Source organism: Excalfactoria chinensis, chromosome 4 (assembly GCF_039878825.1).
Source record: "Excalfactoria chinensis isolate bCotChi1 chromosome 4, bCotChi1.hap2, whole genome shotgun sequence".
NCBI classification, from domain to species: domain Eukaryota; kingdom Metazoa; phylum Chordata; class Aves; order Galliformes; family Phasianidae; genus Excalfactoria; species Excalfactoria chinensis.
Genome location: NC_092828.1, coordinates 32,672,563 through 32,690,352, shown reverse-complemented (window position 1 = coordinate 32,690,352; position 17,790 = coordinate 32,672,563). Strand labels below are relative to the sequence as shown.

Here is a 17,790-nt window from a genome sequence, read left to right as displayed (position 1 = left end):
AAAGAAGGGAGGGTACAGAATTCAGTAGTTCAAGACACAACTTTGTCAACACCTTAAGTGAAGTGATGCATAATTCATTTCAAAGCGAAACAGGTTCCTTCAGGACGCAGAGATCATTTTGGGTGACAGGTAACAGTTCATCTTCACGTACTGCTTTCACGACGCATGAAGCAGCGATCACAAAAACAACAGAAAACACTGATAAACATAAGACTGACTGAGAAGTTTAATTAGTTATAAGTTTGTACAGAGATGCGTATTTTACAGTACTGTTGTGTTGTTTCATGTAAGATGTTTACATCATCTTTCCATTTCTCACATTGCCACAAACATAGAGACTAATTTCTTAAGTCACTCTGTGATTCACTTAACTCTGAAAAGCAGAATGCAAGTAACCATGTCTACAGAACACACACATCACAGTACAGACTTCCAGTTGGAGATAAGGCTTCTTTGTTTTGCCAAATGCCTGCTCATTCTACAAGCAGGACCATAGATTACTTCCTTGAAGCACGGTCAGGACAAGTCAATCTCATCTTCAGTGATCAGGAAAGGGTAAGTTACAGTTTCAGCAGGTTAAAAAAGTGTTATTTACACAGTGAGAAAGTTGCCTTCATTACAGTAAGAATATATTATACGAATAAACATCAGAAGTTACAGTAGTAGCTTATGCCAAACCAAAAATATACATTTGATGTGTACAAATTTTTAAAGCATATTACAAGCGTTGCAAATGCAGATAATTGCATTAAAGTATTTCCAATGACATCGCTACCATTTAAATTAAGAAACGGAATGTGATCAACAAAAGATTTTTATCTTTGCCGGTGTTGATATATATACATATTTAATCCAAATGTGCAGGATTTTTTATGTTGTCAAGAAGAGGACCACATAATAGTAATCCTAACATACATAGGCTCAGATAGTCTAAAACAGTTATGCAACTTGCACCAGCAAATTCAGTTATTCCAATGATGCAGCTTTTCCTACATAACAGGGTGCTGCTTTTATTCCACAGTGGTGAAATTAAACCCCACTCTTTCGGTGGGGTTCTCTTAAACCCCAGGGGGAAAGAAACCAGACAGCTAGATGAAGTAATAGTAGACTACTATGGCTTAACTGAAACGTTGGGGAAATCTCAAGGTTTACAACTGTTTTGTATGTTCTCTTCAGTGACGTTTCCCCCCCCTCCCCTTAAAGAATAACTTATATTAAAATCAAGGGGGAGACCACACAACACATTAGATCTGCAGTAGCTGAACACCTGCATAAATTTCAGCCCATGTTAGCAGTACTAACCATTTAGTTTAGAGGCACAGGAAAACTAGAGCACTTAACCACACTATTTTGTAGAGAAATTCAGTCTCCCAGTTCACCGAAAAAACACTGTCTTTCAATAATTGTTCTCATTAGGCTGATTTACAAGTCATCCATAACTTAAGAATTTTAAAAACCACATAATAGCAAATGTTGACCTTTAAGTGAATGGGGTGATGGGGGAGTGGAAATCAAAACTTTGGTCCTCTCGGTTACCCAGCATACAACGGGTTATTCCAGTTTAAAACAATGTTTATTTTTTTCCCCCCTTCTATCTAGGCACACTGACTATGCCTGGCATTATTACAGGAGACAATATTTTACCTAACCCGATGATTCATATCATGAGGTTAAACTGTGCTTAGCATAAAATAATAATAAAAAAAAAACAACCATAAAGGAAATGGTAAAAGGAACACACAAGGCTAGAGAGAATACATGGCAGACAAAGAGAACTGCAATTCACCGCTTGATGTTTTTGTTTACAACTGGCTAATTCCACCCTCGAAATCGCTGACCACCACATCAAAGAGCACATATCAGAAATAAAGACAGATTCTTAAAAATATTTTTCTATATTCAAGTATTAGATAAATTAGATAAGACTTTCTCAGGACAATGATGAGTTTTAAAAACAAATCAGTAGAAACATCATCCAGAAAAAAAAGGCTAGTTAAAATATAAATATGCCAAGCTACGAAGCTTAAATTAGCACATATAATTTTATATTAAATCCAGATATCCAGAAATATACACAATAGAATCATCCCGGTTTTCACAAAATTTCAGAAGGTAGATGATAAAATTGCACTTAATTCTGAATTAATCAGATAGCAAGTCCTTCCCATTCCTTGCTAATCAATTTATAAGAAAAAGAAGGGAACAGTGTTATAAAAGAGCAATATGTTTTTGTACATTCTATTTCACTTTTAAACATTTGGTCACAAACAAGGGCCACAGTTTCACTACCTGTCCTGTTGATCAGAATCAGATGTCCTTACATCTGATGTTGACAAATCTAATACAGGATTTACAAATCCAGCATATTCTGAATTGCCATTATCATCCATTTCAGCACTAACAAAGTCATTCTCCCACTCCAATCCATTAGAATCATCAGAAGCTGAAGGTGGATTACTTCCTGTCTTCTTGCTATTAAATTTCAGTGCTGCCCGGAGTATGTCTTCCTCTGTTTTTGAGCGTTCTCTCATTGGAATCATTCTGTTCATGCCTGCAATTTAAGACATGTTTATGAGAAGAACATAACTGAGGTAAGTATTACAATTCCATTAAAACAGAAGAAACAAGAATCAAATAGAGATTCAGACTCAGGTAAACGCACAATTGTCACAATGAATAACTCTTAAAAATGCTTCCCCTTTGCAGCACATGAGCTGGTAGAAATCAGAAAAAAAATCCAACAATTTCTGCACTTAGGCAGTTTTTGGCACCTCTCAGCACTTAGTATTTCAGAAGCACAAAATCAGATGAATACCCACGGCTAAGTTGTTAGCTGGTCAAAGTGCAAGCCTACCGGAGCTCATTACCTCTCAATGTAAAATCCAGTATATTTCAACATATACGATACCATTCTAGATACAGTTCCTCTGGCCCACACTAAAACAAATAGTATCTTTCTATGAAGATTGGTGAAATCTTTCTAGTTCAGAAGCCTGTTTTGACATTTTAGTGCTCTTGATAGTGCCAAGCATTTGAATTACACACACGGCCAAAAAAAAATATAGCTATGAATTCTTCAATTAAATCTTAGCTTATTTATGGTGAACTTTTCAATAGGTGGAGTCCCAGAACCTTGGATAACTTTGAAAGAAAGACAAAGACTTCTGAATATTTCCTAGAAAGAACAAAGAAGATCTGCAACAGCAGCAACGAGGACAGTTGGGATACTCATCTGGAACGCACATCCAACAAAGTTTCCAGTAGAACCATAAATTCATTAAAAACAAACAAATAAAACAAACAAATCAACCAAAAGACAAAAATCCTACCACAATACTTTCCTGAAATACTTCAGTGAAATATGCTTGACCAATTTCCATAACTGAGAAACTCTACTGAACAAACTGTTCCTGTTGGTATTGGCTCACAAGAGGGCAGTATTTCTTTACAGTTCATTTTGGCATTGGCTTACCCACAGCTTCGTTTAATAGAAGAAAAATTTAATGAAGGGTTCAAATAAATGAATTATTAGACAGATAACCGCACTTAAATAAACCTACACCAAAATAAGCAGTTTTCTACCTAAAAATTATGTACAGTTTAATCATTGCACATTGAGAGAAATATCATTAGAATTAAGCTTTAAACCACTGTTCCCTTTTAAAAACGATACATTTACCTTCTTCATCTTCCCACTCTAAGTCTAATGAAGTGCTGTCATCATTTCCGCTCGTTGATTTTGTTTTGGTCATTAAGTCACAACTGCTCTCTGTGTTTGGTGTCAGCACTGTAGCATCAGATGAAAGCCCTGGATAAAAAAGTAATTCATAAACACTTGAGTTTGAGATGTAACATGCAAAACTAAACTTTTAAATCAAGTTTTCATTCTACATTGTGTCCTTTAAATCCCATTTGAAAAAAGGCTTCAGCCATCACTTCCAAGAGTACACAGCAGCTTAGAAACACTCAACAGCACTAAGATCCTATGGGATAACATTTAGTCACACTGCTTAATTAGAACTACAGAAGAATTCAGTAAGCTGCAAGTTGGATTTCTACGACAACTTACTTAGTGACTATCACAGACCATCACTAAACTAATGATGTAAAAGCTTACAAATTTATTTTCCTATAAACTAGTGGAATTTTTAAATATAGGCAGCCAAATCTTCAGTGAAACTTAATTAGAAAGTTTGATTATTGTTATTAGTTTGATTCTAATTCTCACTCCAAAAAAAAATATAAACTAAGAACTATGTTTATCTGTGTGGGAGAGAAAAAAATATCCCTTCTGTGCCCCTCAGAGTCACTTTACATTTAAAGGCATACAATAGAAAAGGAAGACTTACTGCTACTTCGAAAAGCTTCATACTGGAATTTTGTATTTCTTAAGAAAGAATCAAAATCTTCCTCTGTCACAGAGCTGTAACAACAGTGCAAGTTTTATTTTTAGCTTTATAAACCTCTAGGAACACCATAAAAGAGATGTTAATCCACACGTCCTCCCATTCACACAGTTATGAAGAAACTGTTCACAGTCCGTTGTAAGCTACAAAGCTTATAAATCTTTAACTGAAATCTACAAAATGATCACAAAATGGCTTTCCATTCTTTCTGATCACATACCTCCTGAGTCTGGGCTTCTGTTCAATTCTTAGTTGTCTTTTTAGCTACACATTAATTATGTCATAGAATACCCTTTCCCCTCTCCTTCTCTGTTATTATGGATAATTCCTAACTTTCTTTTTAATTTTAAGTCTTCAAATGCTGTAACACATTTCCAAAATGCAGCCAGTTCCAACTTGTCCAACAAAACCCAATTTTCACAGCTCCTTTTCTTATTGTACTTTCTCCATCTAATTAAATACACCTTCTGTTCCTCCCTTCTTTCCCATTCAAAAACAATGGTTTGCTTCTAGAGCTTTTTCTAAATTCAAACCTCTTTTGACAGTAAACGTCTCTGTAATCTGTAAGGAGAATTAAAGGAACAACATCCATGAAGAAACAAGCAGAATATATAAACCATTCAAGATCCCATTCAATTAATTTGTACTTTGATGGTGCACTTCTAAGGGTTCTGAATAAAGACATTTTACAATTAAATGTTCTTGTTATACAATAAGGCATTTTACATACGCGTGCAAAGATAGACTTATGCATACATAGGTGTGTGCATATATATAGAGAGAGAATCACTTTGATCCTGTGATATATAACATAGACAGGTAGGTGTTAGCTGAGAGTAGGTTTGATATTTTTTTATGAATCAGTGTGGTAACTACAGTGACATTCGCTCTAGTGAATGAAATCTACGTTTTATTCTCAGCGCTTGCAGATTAAAGGGGAATCAGATTGCATTCAGTAACTAGTTGGTGTGAACAAAACTGCAATGAATAAAAAGAATTCTGATTTATGAATGCAGTACATGTAAGTCCTTAATTTTGTTTTTTCCCCTGTATGTGTGAGATAGTGATGAGCAGGAATAAATACAGACACAGTTATTAACGCTTTATATCACAGAATCGCAGAATTATCAAGGTTGGAAAAGACCTAGAAGATCTTACCTTTGATAGTCCCCGTTATTAACGGCATGTGTTCTCTGGGTTATCCTTTGCTGTCTACGCTGCTATTAAAAGAAGTAAATGGTTGAAAATGCTGAATGAAGCCCCCCAAATATACTCAATACTCATTCTCTTCATCACAGCACTGAAGGGAGCACCATCCTGGCTCTTGGAGCAGCCCAAGTACAGCTTAAGAAAAGACTGATTTTCATTCAAATGAAGGTCAAATTTTAAGATACTGAAGAGTCAGTGATATGCAAGTAATGTTCTTTTCAACATCAGAAATCTCTCAGTTTAAAAAGGGTGGTATCAGAGTGAAAAAAAAATTGCAAGATACAAGTTGATAAACACATTCATTTTGTAGTCATTGGAGGAACCATAAACCTCACAGGAGGAGAGTTCCACTGCTTCTTAAATTTTGGAGTTTTAAGAACGTAACTTTGTCTCAAGTATTTTTCCCCACCTGGAAAAAAGTAAGCATTAAAGCTGCATACCACCAACTATGTGACAAAAGGGAAACCAGCAGTGAAGCAGCACTGCCCACACTACTATGGCAAAGCCTAGGATTAAAAAACACAAACCAAAAAAACCCCAAGCTAGCCTTATTGACAAATCTGACTGAAATAGCTTAGTTTTCTGAAAAATCTATTCTTAGCCTTAATGGATCTGTCCCTGTAAAGAAAAACAAAGCGTTAAGTAAATCAAGCTTTTTTAATGGCCAAATTTAAGTTCCATCCAACAGTCACTCTTAGCTGGATTAACAGTCACGCAAGGTATTTCATCAGCTACTATTTTCAGACCCAAGATGATGGTTTTGTTTGTTGGCACCTTCTATCACAAGAATCAGAATAAGGACGTTGAAACCAGTAAGGAAATGGGAAGCGCAGAAGAATTAGAGATGTAATATTGGTGGCTAGAGATGGGAAGACTTAAGTCAACAGGAATAAAGGGCTGGGAATTTGGCACCAACATAGTGCCATATTAAGAAAAATCTATTACTGATGTATGCAACAACAGACTTTTAAAATGAATATACCTACATAATATTTGACTTATTATCTATCCATCTTGAGGGGTCACATAAGTATATAGCACCACAAGTTTCAGCATACACATACATTAAAACTTTCTGCTGTAAACTACCCTGACATTCAGCAGGGGAACATCAGCAAACAAATTAGTTTTAAAGACAAACCATATTTTCGATGAAAAAAAAAATAAAAAAAACATTTTTAAAATTTAAAATACTTAATAAATAGAAAAGACATGACTTATGTATTAAAAAAAAAATGGCTTCTAGCTGATAAAGAAAGGTTTAAGTTTGGTGCGTATATATACAAAAAGACTACCTTAGAAATCCCTACAGTGCTTTGGGATTTTGGATGGGACTTATTTATGAAGGGAATAAGTGGTATTAATTACATGAGAGAAAGAAAATAGAATCTCCATAAATGCATTCTGTCACAGGCTGCACCTAAAAGAGGTGCCTGTGAAAAATACTGAGATGAGGAAAGCAGTGTTTTTCACATAGAATTTCTACAAAGATGAGGTAAAGGCTCAAGCATCGAAGAAATCACTTTTCCTGACTTTATATAGAGGGGAAAAAAAAAAAAGAGACGGGGATGGGAAAGAGAGTCAGAAAGAATTAGCCACCCACCCTAAAAGGCAAGGGGATAGAAAGAGAAATGTAAAACGAGATCTGAGCTATACTTAGTAATATAAATATTAGATGAAAACTGAGTCATCGCTATCAGTCTGCAAATAGTAACTTTCAAATTATTCACTTTTGAATACAGACAAAACACTAGAGTTACAGGTCTTGCCATTACCTTCTATAGATTTCAGACTTTTTCTGTTATTCTAATTCGGAACACTCACAAATTTATTCCTAATTGAACAACACGTTTAGCAGCAATTGCCTTGAACATGCTACAGCTTCAGTCAGACATGTTATACGTGGACATACGATGAAAGCTTTGAAAAAGGTTCTGTTAAACACGCACATTTCTGGCAACCTGAAGTCTCCGTGAGACTTTAACAGGTTATTAAGATGCTGAAAATATTAAGTGAATCAATACATGTTTTTGAACTGCTACATGAAAACAATCAGTAATAAGCATTATCAGGAGACAGAACAGAAGCTGTCTTCAAAAATGCAGGAAATCAAGATGTAGCTTTTGTTTTGCTTGACCAAGCTCCAGTTACCAGACAGACATCTAAAGGCAGGCACAGATACATTGAATAAACACCACTGTTAAGTAGTTGTTACTGGAGTTTGGCTACTACACATACAAATCACAAAATTATAAACAATTCAGGATGGGAGGTACCTCAGAAGGTCATCCAAACTCAACCTCCTGCTCAGAGCAGGATCAGCAGTGAATTCAGATGACTCAAACACTAATCCTCATGTTAGCATAAACCACAGAGACAGGGAACAGCTTAGTGCAAATAAAGGTGTAAGTTCATTTTTTAAAACCTAAACGGGGTTGTAATGAGTGCTTAATATTTTTAGTTAGAAAACTGTCATAGATTACATTAAAGATCAGTAAATTCTTTGTAATGTTACAAATTCTGTTAAGATAATTCTAGATAAAAAAATAATAATCTATATTCAGCATAATAAACTGTTTCAAACAATTCTAATGATTTTCAGCTCCCCCAGTCAGATCCAAATCATACTTTTTCTACTGGATTTTACAAGCTGGAACAATTGTGTCTTTACATTTCCTGACAGATAAAGGATATGAGGAAAGTCTGCATACATAGAAACAGAAGAGAAGCTCTGATATATATTGGGGTCTTTTTCCCCTCACCTCCAAGAGCTTTTTCTGCTTTGCTGCCCTGGCTGCTTCACGTTGTGCAGCATATAAAGCCTCCTCTTCTATTCTTAACTTCTCCTCTTGTAAGGCTAACTGTATATGAACAAAATAGTAATGGTTAACAAAAGCAGAACCTATCTATCTTCCTATGAGTAAAATCATAAGTACAATAAATCAAAATAAAAGCTAATAGAAAATAAAAATAAAATAAATTTGATTATAGTTAAAACTTTTCCATTAACTGAATCTAACAGTTTCCCCCCCCCCATAAACACCCCAAGAAATTCTGATAACATTATCTCATTGAATAAACATCATTAGCAGTGAATTGCTGTAAATGCATGGTTGTATCTTATTATGAACTGTCCAGTGACAGACGTAGAACTTCAACTGCAGATTTAATCGCTACTTTATGCAAAATCTTTCTCCATTTCTGTGTTGTATTCTATATCCCATTCCATTAAATGCTGCAGAACGCTGCATTAAAACTGACAAATTGTCTTTTCCTTAAGAAAAATTTGGGAAAAAAAAACGAGCGAGCACAAGAAAAGCTAAATCAAATACACTTTCCATTTTGCCTTTCTTACGAAGAAAAGACTGCTCACATTTAACAGATCTCAGTAAGAGCCGGCCCGCTCATTCTGAAGTTATTAAAAAGGAAATCTCTGATGCAAACTTAGCTGTAGAGTGATCTCTTTGGGTATCTCATTGACTGAAAAATTACAAGTGATGTAACAAAAAACAACTGTTTCATTCACATGAATGAAATCTCATGCTCACGGTTGGTTTTAACTACTTAACAAAACAACACAAACAAGCAACCAAAACAAGAAAATGAAAAACAACAACAACAAAAAAAACCAACTACCCACATCATTCTCGTCATTTTAACCACTCACCTCTGACTGAAGTTTCATATCAACAGCTCTCTGCTTTTCAGCAATGGAGTCATAATGCCTGTCTTTCAAATCAGCAATTTCTTCTTCAGTCAAAGGTCTAAAAGTAAGACAGAAACAAGAAGACTAATTATTGTTCACTAATGATAAAGTAATATATTTATATCCTCAAAGCCTTTTCTGACTTCTTTAATCCAAATTCAACAAGCTGTGCATTAGGCCTGCTCCTTCCGAGCAGAGTTCCAAAATTCCAGTCTACTGGGGACAATGCTGTCCCCCCTTACAAAGCATTTTTTTTCATCTTTACAAGAAGTATTACCTAAATATACCTAAAAACATATTTTGCTAGCACAATTACTGGAACCAAATGGTTCAATTTTCATTGCTGTGTAAATCTTACTTCTTTTTCCTCATTTATTCAGGTCCCCTAATTCTGATTTGTTCCTTTTCAACTTGTTGCACACTTATACCTATCTAACCAACCAGCATTATAGTAGTTGTAAGGCTTGCTATATCATTTCTTTGGAACCTCTAACAGCGAACTGCATTTGAGAACCATAAAATGTATGTAATTCAAAACGCCTAGAAACGCAGTTAAGTGTTTTCATATATTTCCTGTATTAAGTTTCTTCAGCTTGTGTAAATACTAACATGTTAATACTACAATTAACACAATAATACAATAATAGAACAATAATACTATATATATATAATAATAATAATAGAACAATAATACTACAATTAACTGAAATTCCAGCTCTAACATCTACGTAAGTTTAAAGGCAGATCTCAGGAACAAGAAAAAAAGACACTTCACAATGTTCTGCTTTCATACACATTTGCCATCACCTCAACCATTTTAACACAGCTAAGCATCAAGGCTAGTTTAACACATTCCGTCCATGCATCTCATTAAAAAAAAGACAGTTTTGATTGGAAGCCTCAAAGATTTTTTCCAAATTCAATGGGAGATCGGAGGATAAGAGGCCCTGAATCTTAGCAACTGACCTGTGACTGCTTCCTGGGCTTTCCCCCTGTGGGAAAAAGGAAACAACAACAAAAAAAACAGCCTTAATTTCTGAAAATCCCATTAGTCGAACACTTGTAAGAGAGTAGAAGACACATTATATGAAATCAGTTTCTCTCCACATGTTGGTTTTTACACAGGGGGAAAATATACCCCCTTACATACTATTTTAATTTGGAACGTTAAAAGAACTTGTTACGCAATTGACCAAAGTAGATGACTAAGTAAAACAAATAATTGCTTCGAAGAGAAAATAAACATTCCAGTCGTGTATTTCAGGAATCAAACTACTACTCACTGTGTTTTAAAACACGAGTCAAAGTAATAAAAATACATTTTCCCCACCATTATCAACCTACATTAAATTCACAGTTTTAAGGCCAACTTCTATTTATTTATTTTTTATACCCTTCAGTCAGTTTACCCACAACTGTCACGTCACAGGGCTACCAAAATGCTCCTCAGCAAAGCAACTTGCACCCATTTATTACTCAGACAGACAGTGTTTGCTGAACTGTATACAAGGACTACAACAGGAGCAAATTCTCTTTCAAGGCTTTTTGGCTTTTCCTTTAGTTTCTGTCTTGCTAATATCCGTAACACATTTATGAAGTGCTACCTCCCACATTTCCCCAGACAGATTTTTCTCATGACAGCTTTTCGTCTCTCTGAAAGCATTAAATATTCCTGGAGCAAGCAAAACTCAAAAGTAAGAAACTCCAGCAACTTAAGCCTGAGCATATCAATGTGGCATCAAGTAGGAGACAAGATACAGACCCTGTAACCATTCAAAGTGAGCGCATTGTACTAGCAAGTTTCACACGACGCAAGCACCTACCTCATCACTTTCCACGAGGTTCTCAAACTGCAAAGAAAAAGTAAACAACCTTCACAATCCAGTATAACAAGTCACTGAACACCTGAACTACACATAATCACATATTTAAAGTGCCTTGTGAAAATACTACTCCAGTAGCAATACTGCAATTGTAATGCTATTTATAAAAGCACCTTCCTCCACAGGAATTATTACATTTAGCATAGCTTTCCATCCTGGTATGGCTCTTCGATAAACCAAAGCACCCACTTCATTTAACAAACACAAACTGTGAGAGGTACAGTGCCAGTAACTTCCCCTTTGCATGGCAACCTGATGCTTTAAAAAAAGTATTTGAAGATGTATTTAAATTACAGAATACATAGGGTTATTTTCTACCCAGGACTCTAAAAGCAAACAAAACATACACCCCACAACCCAGCTTCGCACATAAGAAACTGAAGGCCAATAAGGCAATGTAATGCCCTACGATAGGAAGCCCAAGAAATCCCCAAGCAGCCTAGAATACATGCAGCATTCAAGGTTGCTAGAACAGGTAGAGCAGCAGTTGAACTACCACGTGAAACAAAGGAAATGGAAAATTTCCCTACTGTTTTCAGGATAGCAATCATACATGAGGTCAATACATCAGAAGTGGAGGTCAGCAAGGCTCCTTTGCTGTTCTAATTGCTGCAAGTAAAATGTGTAAGAACTTGAGGGGAGGACAGAACCTTCTTTTCTCTATCATACTGCTGCTGTAGGAATGCTTTTTCACAACTGGAAGCTACGTGCTAAAAACAGATCTCTGACACCCTACATGGCTCAAAACCAAAGCAGTGATTAATTACTAGTATTCTCAGGAAAAGGAATCTCTGAAAAGCCTAGAACTTTTAGATCATAAGAAATACTTGGAGAAAGTAAACCAGCTTATTCAGACAATCTCAAACAATACAAATAAACCTTACACTACCCTTCATGAGAAGGTTGTTGAAAGGGTAACATCTCTAGTGACAACAATGAACTATAAACTTATAAAACCATAAATTCCAACAGATATTCTTTTTTATTTTGACCCAGACTCCTGATCCTGCAGTCAAGAACAAAAAACTCCACAGTAACAGCAGAAAGATAAAAAAAAAAAAGCAGCTCCCAGCATTTCAGGGTTGAAAGGAGCAATAGACAGACTTTAAAAGGATCTGGTGCTGCCTATCAGGTGACCGCAGTAACTTCATGTCAGATGATCACAGATGACTCTTTACAAATGACCGATTAATGAAGTGTGCTGATGTGTTTATGTTCCCAAGTATCATAAGAACCACAATCTTGCCATCCAGTGTAGCACCAATTCAGTCTGGAATAACCTGGAGTATTTTAGTGTACCTGAACTGCAAGAAGCATTAAAGGTATTGCTAAAAAAATCAAGCTCTTTTCACTTATTTTCTTCTGAAAAAACAAACAAAACCAACATCACACAACAAAAATGAGACAACTACTTTCCAAAAAAAAGCCAAACTAAAACCCAACCTGATTTAAGTATAAACGCTCACCTACCTCTATAGTGAAGTGCTCTCCTGTTGAACATGTTCTAAAGTACTTTGACCTGGAAAAACAAGCCCAGCATTACTCTACAGAACAATCCTCATTTCAACCGCAGCAGAAAGAAAACAAGAGTCATACAAGTTTAAAAACATTTTTAATATTTTCAGTATGAAACAAATGCTTCATATACTAAATACATTGACTTGTCAAGCTGTGTTCTCCATTGCTACTAAGCTACACCAGAGTACAGAGGCAAACAGAACTGAAGAAAACACAAACACCCTCAAACGGGAGGTACCACTTCTCAGCATGATGGACTTGCTATTGACAAATATTACGCACATTCTTTAATACACTTTCCTTGAAAAACACTCTTCTCAACAACTTCCAAAAGCTTCACTACTCATCATGGGGTTTTAAGTATTTACTAGCATAATTGTATGATGTCAATATTAAACAATACATCCTACTTTGACAGCTTGACGCAGCCTAAAGGTTGACCTCATTCCTCCATATTCATGGAAGCATTACCAATCAAAGAATCAAACAAACAACAAAGAATTTCTGAGAAAGACCTAACTAAGGTAAAAGCAATGCTCCTAGGCTAGAAAAATAGCTACCTGGAATCAGTAATTTTATATGGGGATTAGTCTCCTCCTTAATTCTTAATCTATCTTAATGTTGCCCTTTTTATAAAGGGCAACACCAATACATTATTGAGTTACCTGAATAAATTCTACCCAATGAAAGAGGTCTGGCTCTCACCCAAAAGTACTTTCATGCTGGTGCTTTAGTAAAACATCCATTTCATCTAACTTTTAAAAGCAAAGTTTCCGGCTGCAAGCGCTCATCGATATCAGGAATAAATCCAGGGCCCCAGGCATTTCTACACTTGTACAATAGATTGTTCTGTACTTGCAATCAACACACACCTCCACTTTACTAAAACCAACACACCAGCCAAAACGTGGATTACTTTAATCATATCACATTTAATTCCCATTGTATTTTCATTTGGAAATCAGTCAGGACATGCCCTCCAAAAGCCCGCTGAGCCCTTTCCAGTATAGACTCCTGGTCAACCATTCCTTGCATACACAACTGTAACCACACAATGCACAGTTGGCACTAAGGAACCACCTTCAGTTGATTCATTGTTATGAAATCGGGGAAAAACTGGCATTTTAATTCATCATTACAGCTGGGACATGCGGTAGGAGCACTTGAGGTAATTTCACCGTTACATCTTAGGTGCAAGATTTTAGAGTGCAGGAATCAATGCCATTAAGAATTGTATTTACTAAGTCTGCTACACAAAATTGTTTTAGGAGCTTGTATTCTTTAACAAAAATACAGCTCCAGTTTATAGCAACAGGGGCTACTCAAAACCTGATCAACTTTTCAGACAGAGGAGCTGCAGTCAGATTACTTGCAAGAATTTAACAGTAATCCAGTGGGAAACTAATACAACATAGTGTAAGCTTACTACATGCAATTACAAACATCAAAAGTGGTGAGATTTCAAGGAAGATCTACATTTTCTTCTACATATTCCTTTCTGAATAGGGGCTTGATAACCTAAGATCAAGTTCTGTACAGGAGTCTGGGACCTGAAATCGCAGCACACCTACAGGTGATTGAGCTCATGGAGGACAGAAATGGGAAACACCAGCTTCATCCCCACACACATCAATTTCAGCTGAAATAAATTAGTAACACTGAAAAGCCTACAGCCATTATTATTCTCATTTAAATTCTTATTTGCTGAATCAGACTTGAGAAACACAAGGGTTTGATGAGTGTTGGAGAAAGCAAGGCAGCCACTGTAACTATAAACACTTAGATCAACCTTCAAGTTCTAAACAAATTAAAGAAACCAACTCTAATCCACTTAACATCTATGTACCTTGTTAGCCTTTAATGCAAAGTCATGTTTCTACTCTTTTTCTTTTTTTAGTGCATAAGAAAAAAAAATCTTACTAAACATTAACATTTTGTGTACTAAAACCATAAGGTGAGTTCGGTTCCCCCCCTTCACACTGAGGATAAAATTGATTTTACTACATTTTGCTGCATGATAACACCCCCCCCACACACACCCTAATAAAAAAGTAAAGAACTACATATGTTCTCTCTAGGTTATTTATTCTTCCTATTTATTATTTTTAGCCCTATAGAAGTAAGAACTCTTATGGTTGAGTACAGCGATAAAACAGCAATGACCTACTTTCTAATTATGGCTGCACATTGTAGTACTTCATGTAAAACTATTTCAGAAGAAGCCTAAGGACACTCCCTAAAAAATTAAATTAAATTAAAAAGTCACTAACTGAAAGTTTCTGCCTTTACAGAAAGGTGAACCATATAATACTGAAGATTTTCACGTAATAAATAATAAATCTGAGTGATGACAATAATCAGTGTTAACATGATAAGCTACATTATTCTGTTCCAGAAGTAGCCACATCTATGGAATTTGGTAGCAGAATCTGGATCTGCAGAACTTGGTCACTTTCAAACTTAGAAAAACACATTTTAAGAGTTCTGTCTTCAGTCCCTCCCACCCTACGCTTATGGAAAATACCCAGGTTGCTTAATACTCCGATACTATTCTGTGTACTGCCAGCACACCCAGAAAACAAAGGTCTATTGAGACATGTGCCACCTGTCTACGAGAGGAAGCACTGATGATTGTTTTCTTGTAAGATGATCCTTGTCTATGACATTCCAGTTCCAGGGTTTAAAGTGGAATCCAAACAGGTTGTTGTCTTCACTAGTTAGAAAAGTCTGCTTTCTGCACTACCATTCCATTTCTCTTTCACTGCAGGCATGACCTGAAGGAACGTACATTTAACATTACAACAGCAGACAGTAAGATTTATTTCACTGGCAAGGACAGTCTGACCTTGGACAAAGAGAAGAAATATGTGCGCACCAGAGAAGCTAAGCCATCACAGCGAATGACCTTCTCCTTTGAGGATGTGCACCTACAAACATCTCCTGAATCCCCGTTTAAGAGAATGGCCTTTCTCATAACACTGCACATTAACATTCCTGGCTGCCACTATGAAAACCAAGCTGGCAGCAAACAGGTAACTATGTGGAAGACATCAAAACAGACAAAGTCTGTCAAGATAGCTGGTAACCTCAATAAGAGCATGCAGAAAACCGACTGGTGAATATGAGAAGGTTGAGCATGACAGGAAGCTAACAAGTTCTTAAAACCTAATTCTACATTATGACCTTAGTAAATTCAATCAGACGTGCAGACAAACCAAACACTGGAAGAGATAACATTGCAAGCACCAATGAATGTTTAGGAACCAGAGCAAAACACACACAAACCCAAATCAAAGAATTGTAAACAAGCACGAAAGAAAAGAATATAAGTGGAAAAACAACAGACAAGTCAGTTTGGAGCAAAGGGAAAGAAAAAATACAGCGGTATATGGAGGAACTACTATTATGGCCAAGATAATCTTATGCCTTTGTGGACTCTGTCTCCTACCCAGTGCCAGTGGGTCAGTAAGTAGCTGGGCAGGAAAAACAAACACAAAGAAAACAAACTAACCCAGGGAGCCTCAAAACCAAAACAATCAATTCAAAGCATGAGAACACGCAGCAGAGAACTCATTACCACCGATCTTGAATATTAGAAAGGCTATGTAATCAGAGACCCAGCAAAAACAACGGGTGAAGCAAGAACCTACCAAGTATTACCTGCTTTTCTCAGATGACAGCAGAAGAAATGGATACTTCAGTGACAAGGCACTTCAGCTATCCCCACGCCCGCAGCGGGAGCACCAGGAACCCAAGCAGGTATCCTCCACTGCCCAGCCCCGCTCTCACCCACGCTCCTCGGCAAAGGACTCCCAGGAGGCCTTCAGGACAAGCTGACCTGCCTGCGGAGCCGGGCTGAAACCAAAGGCCTCCATCCTGCTACACGTAAGGTGCTCAGGTCGGCAAGACCGAGCAGTTCTTACACCAGGCGACAGCGAACTGCCGAATACCGGCAGGTGTACGGAAGGACAAGGAGCTGCCTGCAGGGCACGTACCCTTCCGGGTTTGCACGCTGCTTTTCCGCGAATCAGTGGTTGGAAAACAAAGCACGGGTTCCTCACTGAGACCAAATCGGAAAGTTTATTTACATCCCCCTGCCGCCGGCCCCCCGTGCCAGCCCGCCTCACCGCCGCAGGGCGCTCAGGGAGCACAAGGTCATCCTTCCGAACACGTCGCCTTTTCCATTTCGGCACCTAACCCGAACCCCCCTCCACGCTTTTCTCTCTGCGAGGGCGCCCGGGGGAAGGTAACCCCGCAACCACCCGGCAGCACGCCCGGCCCAACGGGATACCGCCAGCCCGTTTCGCCCTGCCCGGGCAGCCCTCCGGCAAACCGCGCTCCCGCCGCGGAGGAGGAGGGCGGAGCCGGGCGGGCCCAGCACCTCCCCGCCCCGGGGAGGGGAGAGGAGAGAGGGGCAGCCGCGCCGCCTGCTTACCCTCCGCCTCGCTGTAGCCGGCCCGCTTCCCTGCGGAGGAGCAGCCCGCAGCAGCCCTGCGCCCAGCAGTTCCCCATCGCATCCTGGGCGGCGGCTGCTGCTCCTCCTCCTCCCGCCGCCGCCTCGCTCAGCGCCACGCGGCGCCCGACGGTCGCGTCGCCAGCGGTGGCCCCGAAGCTGTCAGCCGCGGCAGAAGGGCGGGGAGCCGCTGCCCTAAGGAACAAAGGGCCCGGCTGGGCCCGCCGCGGCTGCCGGGCGAGGAGGAGGAGAAGGAGGCGGGCGGAAGCTGGGCACCCACGGCCTCATAGCCGCGCCGCTCCCGTAGCGCAGAGGCGGATGCCGCATGCCTCGCGCTGGCGCCGCCCCGGGCGGCAGCGGCCCGCCCCTCGTCAGCACACGTGTGGGGAGAGGAGTGCAGCTCGGGGCTCCCGTTGGCTGTAGGCGTCTTATTGCAAAAGAGAAAATGGTTCCTCTCAAATTACCAGGCCTGAACCCAGTAATTGCCATTCAGACACCGACAGGCTGTCAAAGGTGTCTGGAGCATGGGGACTATACGATTAAGCGTGATACCTGACTTACTCTTTAGCACCTCCAGTCTCTCTGGCTTCAAGTATCTTATCGTTGGCCTCTTCT

General features: G+C 38.5%; 1 protein-coding gene across 4 annotated transcripts; it reads right to left on the bottom strand.

Annotated features, from left to right (window-relative positions):
* Positions 1-208: 208 nt before the first annotated feature.
* AP1AR (adaptor related protein complex 1 associated regulatory protein) lies at positions 209-17,378 on the bottom strand. 4 transcript variants are annotated; one of them, XM_072336385.1, is made up of 10 exons: positions 17,158-17,378; positions 12,675-12,723; positions 11,145-11,171; positions 10,288-10,313; positions 9,283-9,379; positions 8,378-8,476; positions 5,565-5,626; positions 4,350-4,423; positions 3,680-3,808; positions 209-2,551 (listed from the first exon to the last, which is right to left on the bottom strand). In XM_072336385.1, exons 1-10 carry the CDS (start codon positions 17,232-17,234, stop codon positions 2,286-2,288), a joined length of 906 nt encoding a protein of 301 aa, XP_072192486.1. In that variant the 5' UTR covers positions 17,235-17,378; the 3' UTR covers positions 209-2,285. The 4 variants fall into 4 exon arrangements, with proteins under 4 accessions (XP_072192486.1, XP_072192488.1, XP_072192489.1 ...); XM_072336387.1 differs by having other exon boundaries at positions 5,565-5,623; XM_072336388.1 differs by lacking the exon at positions 8,378-8,476.
* Positions 17,379-17,790: the final 412 nt, after the last annotated feature.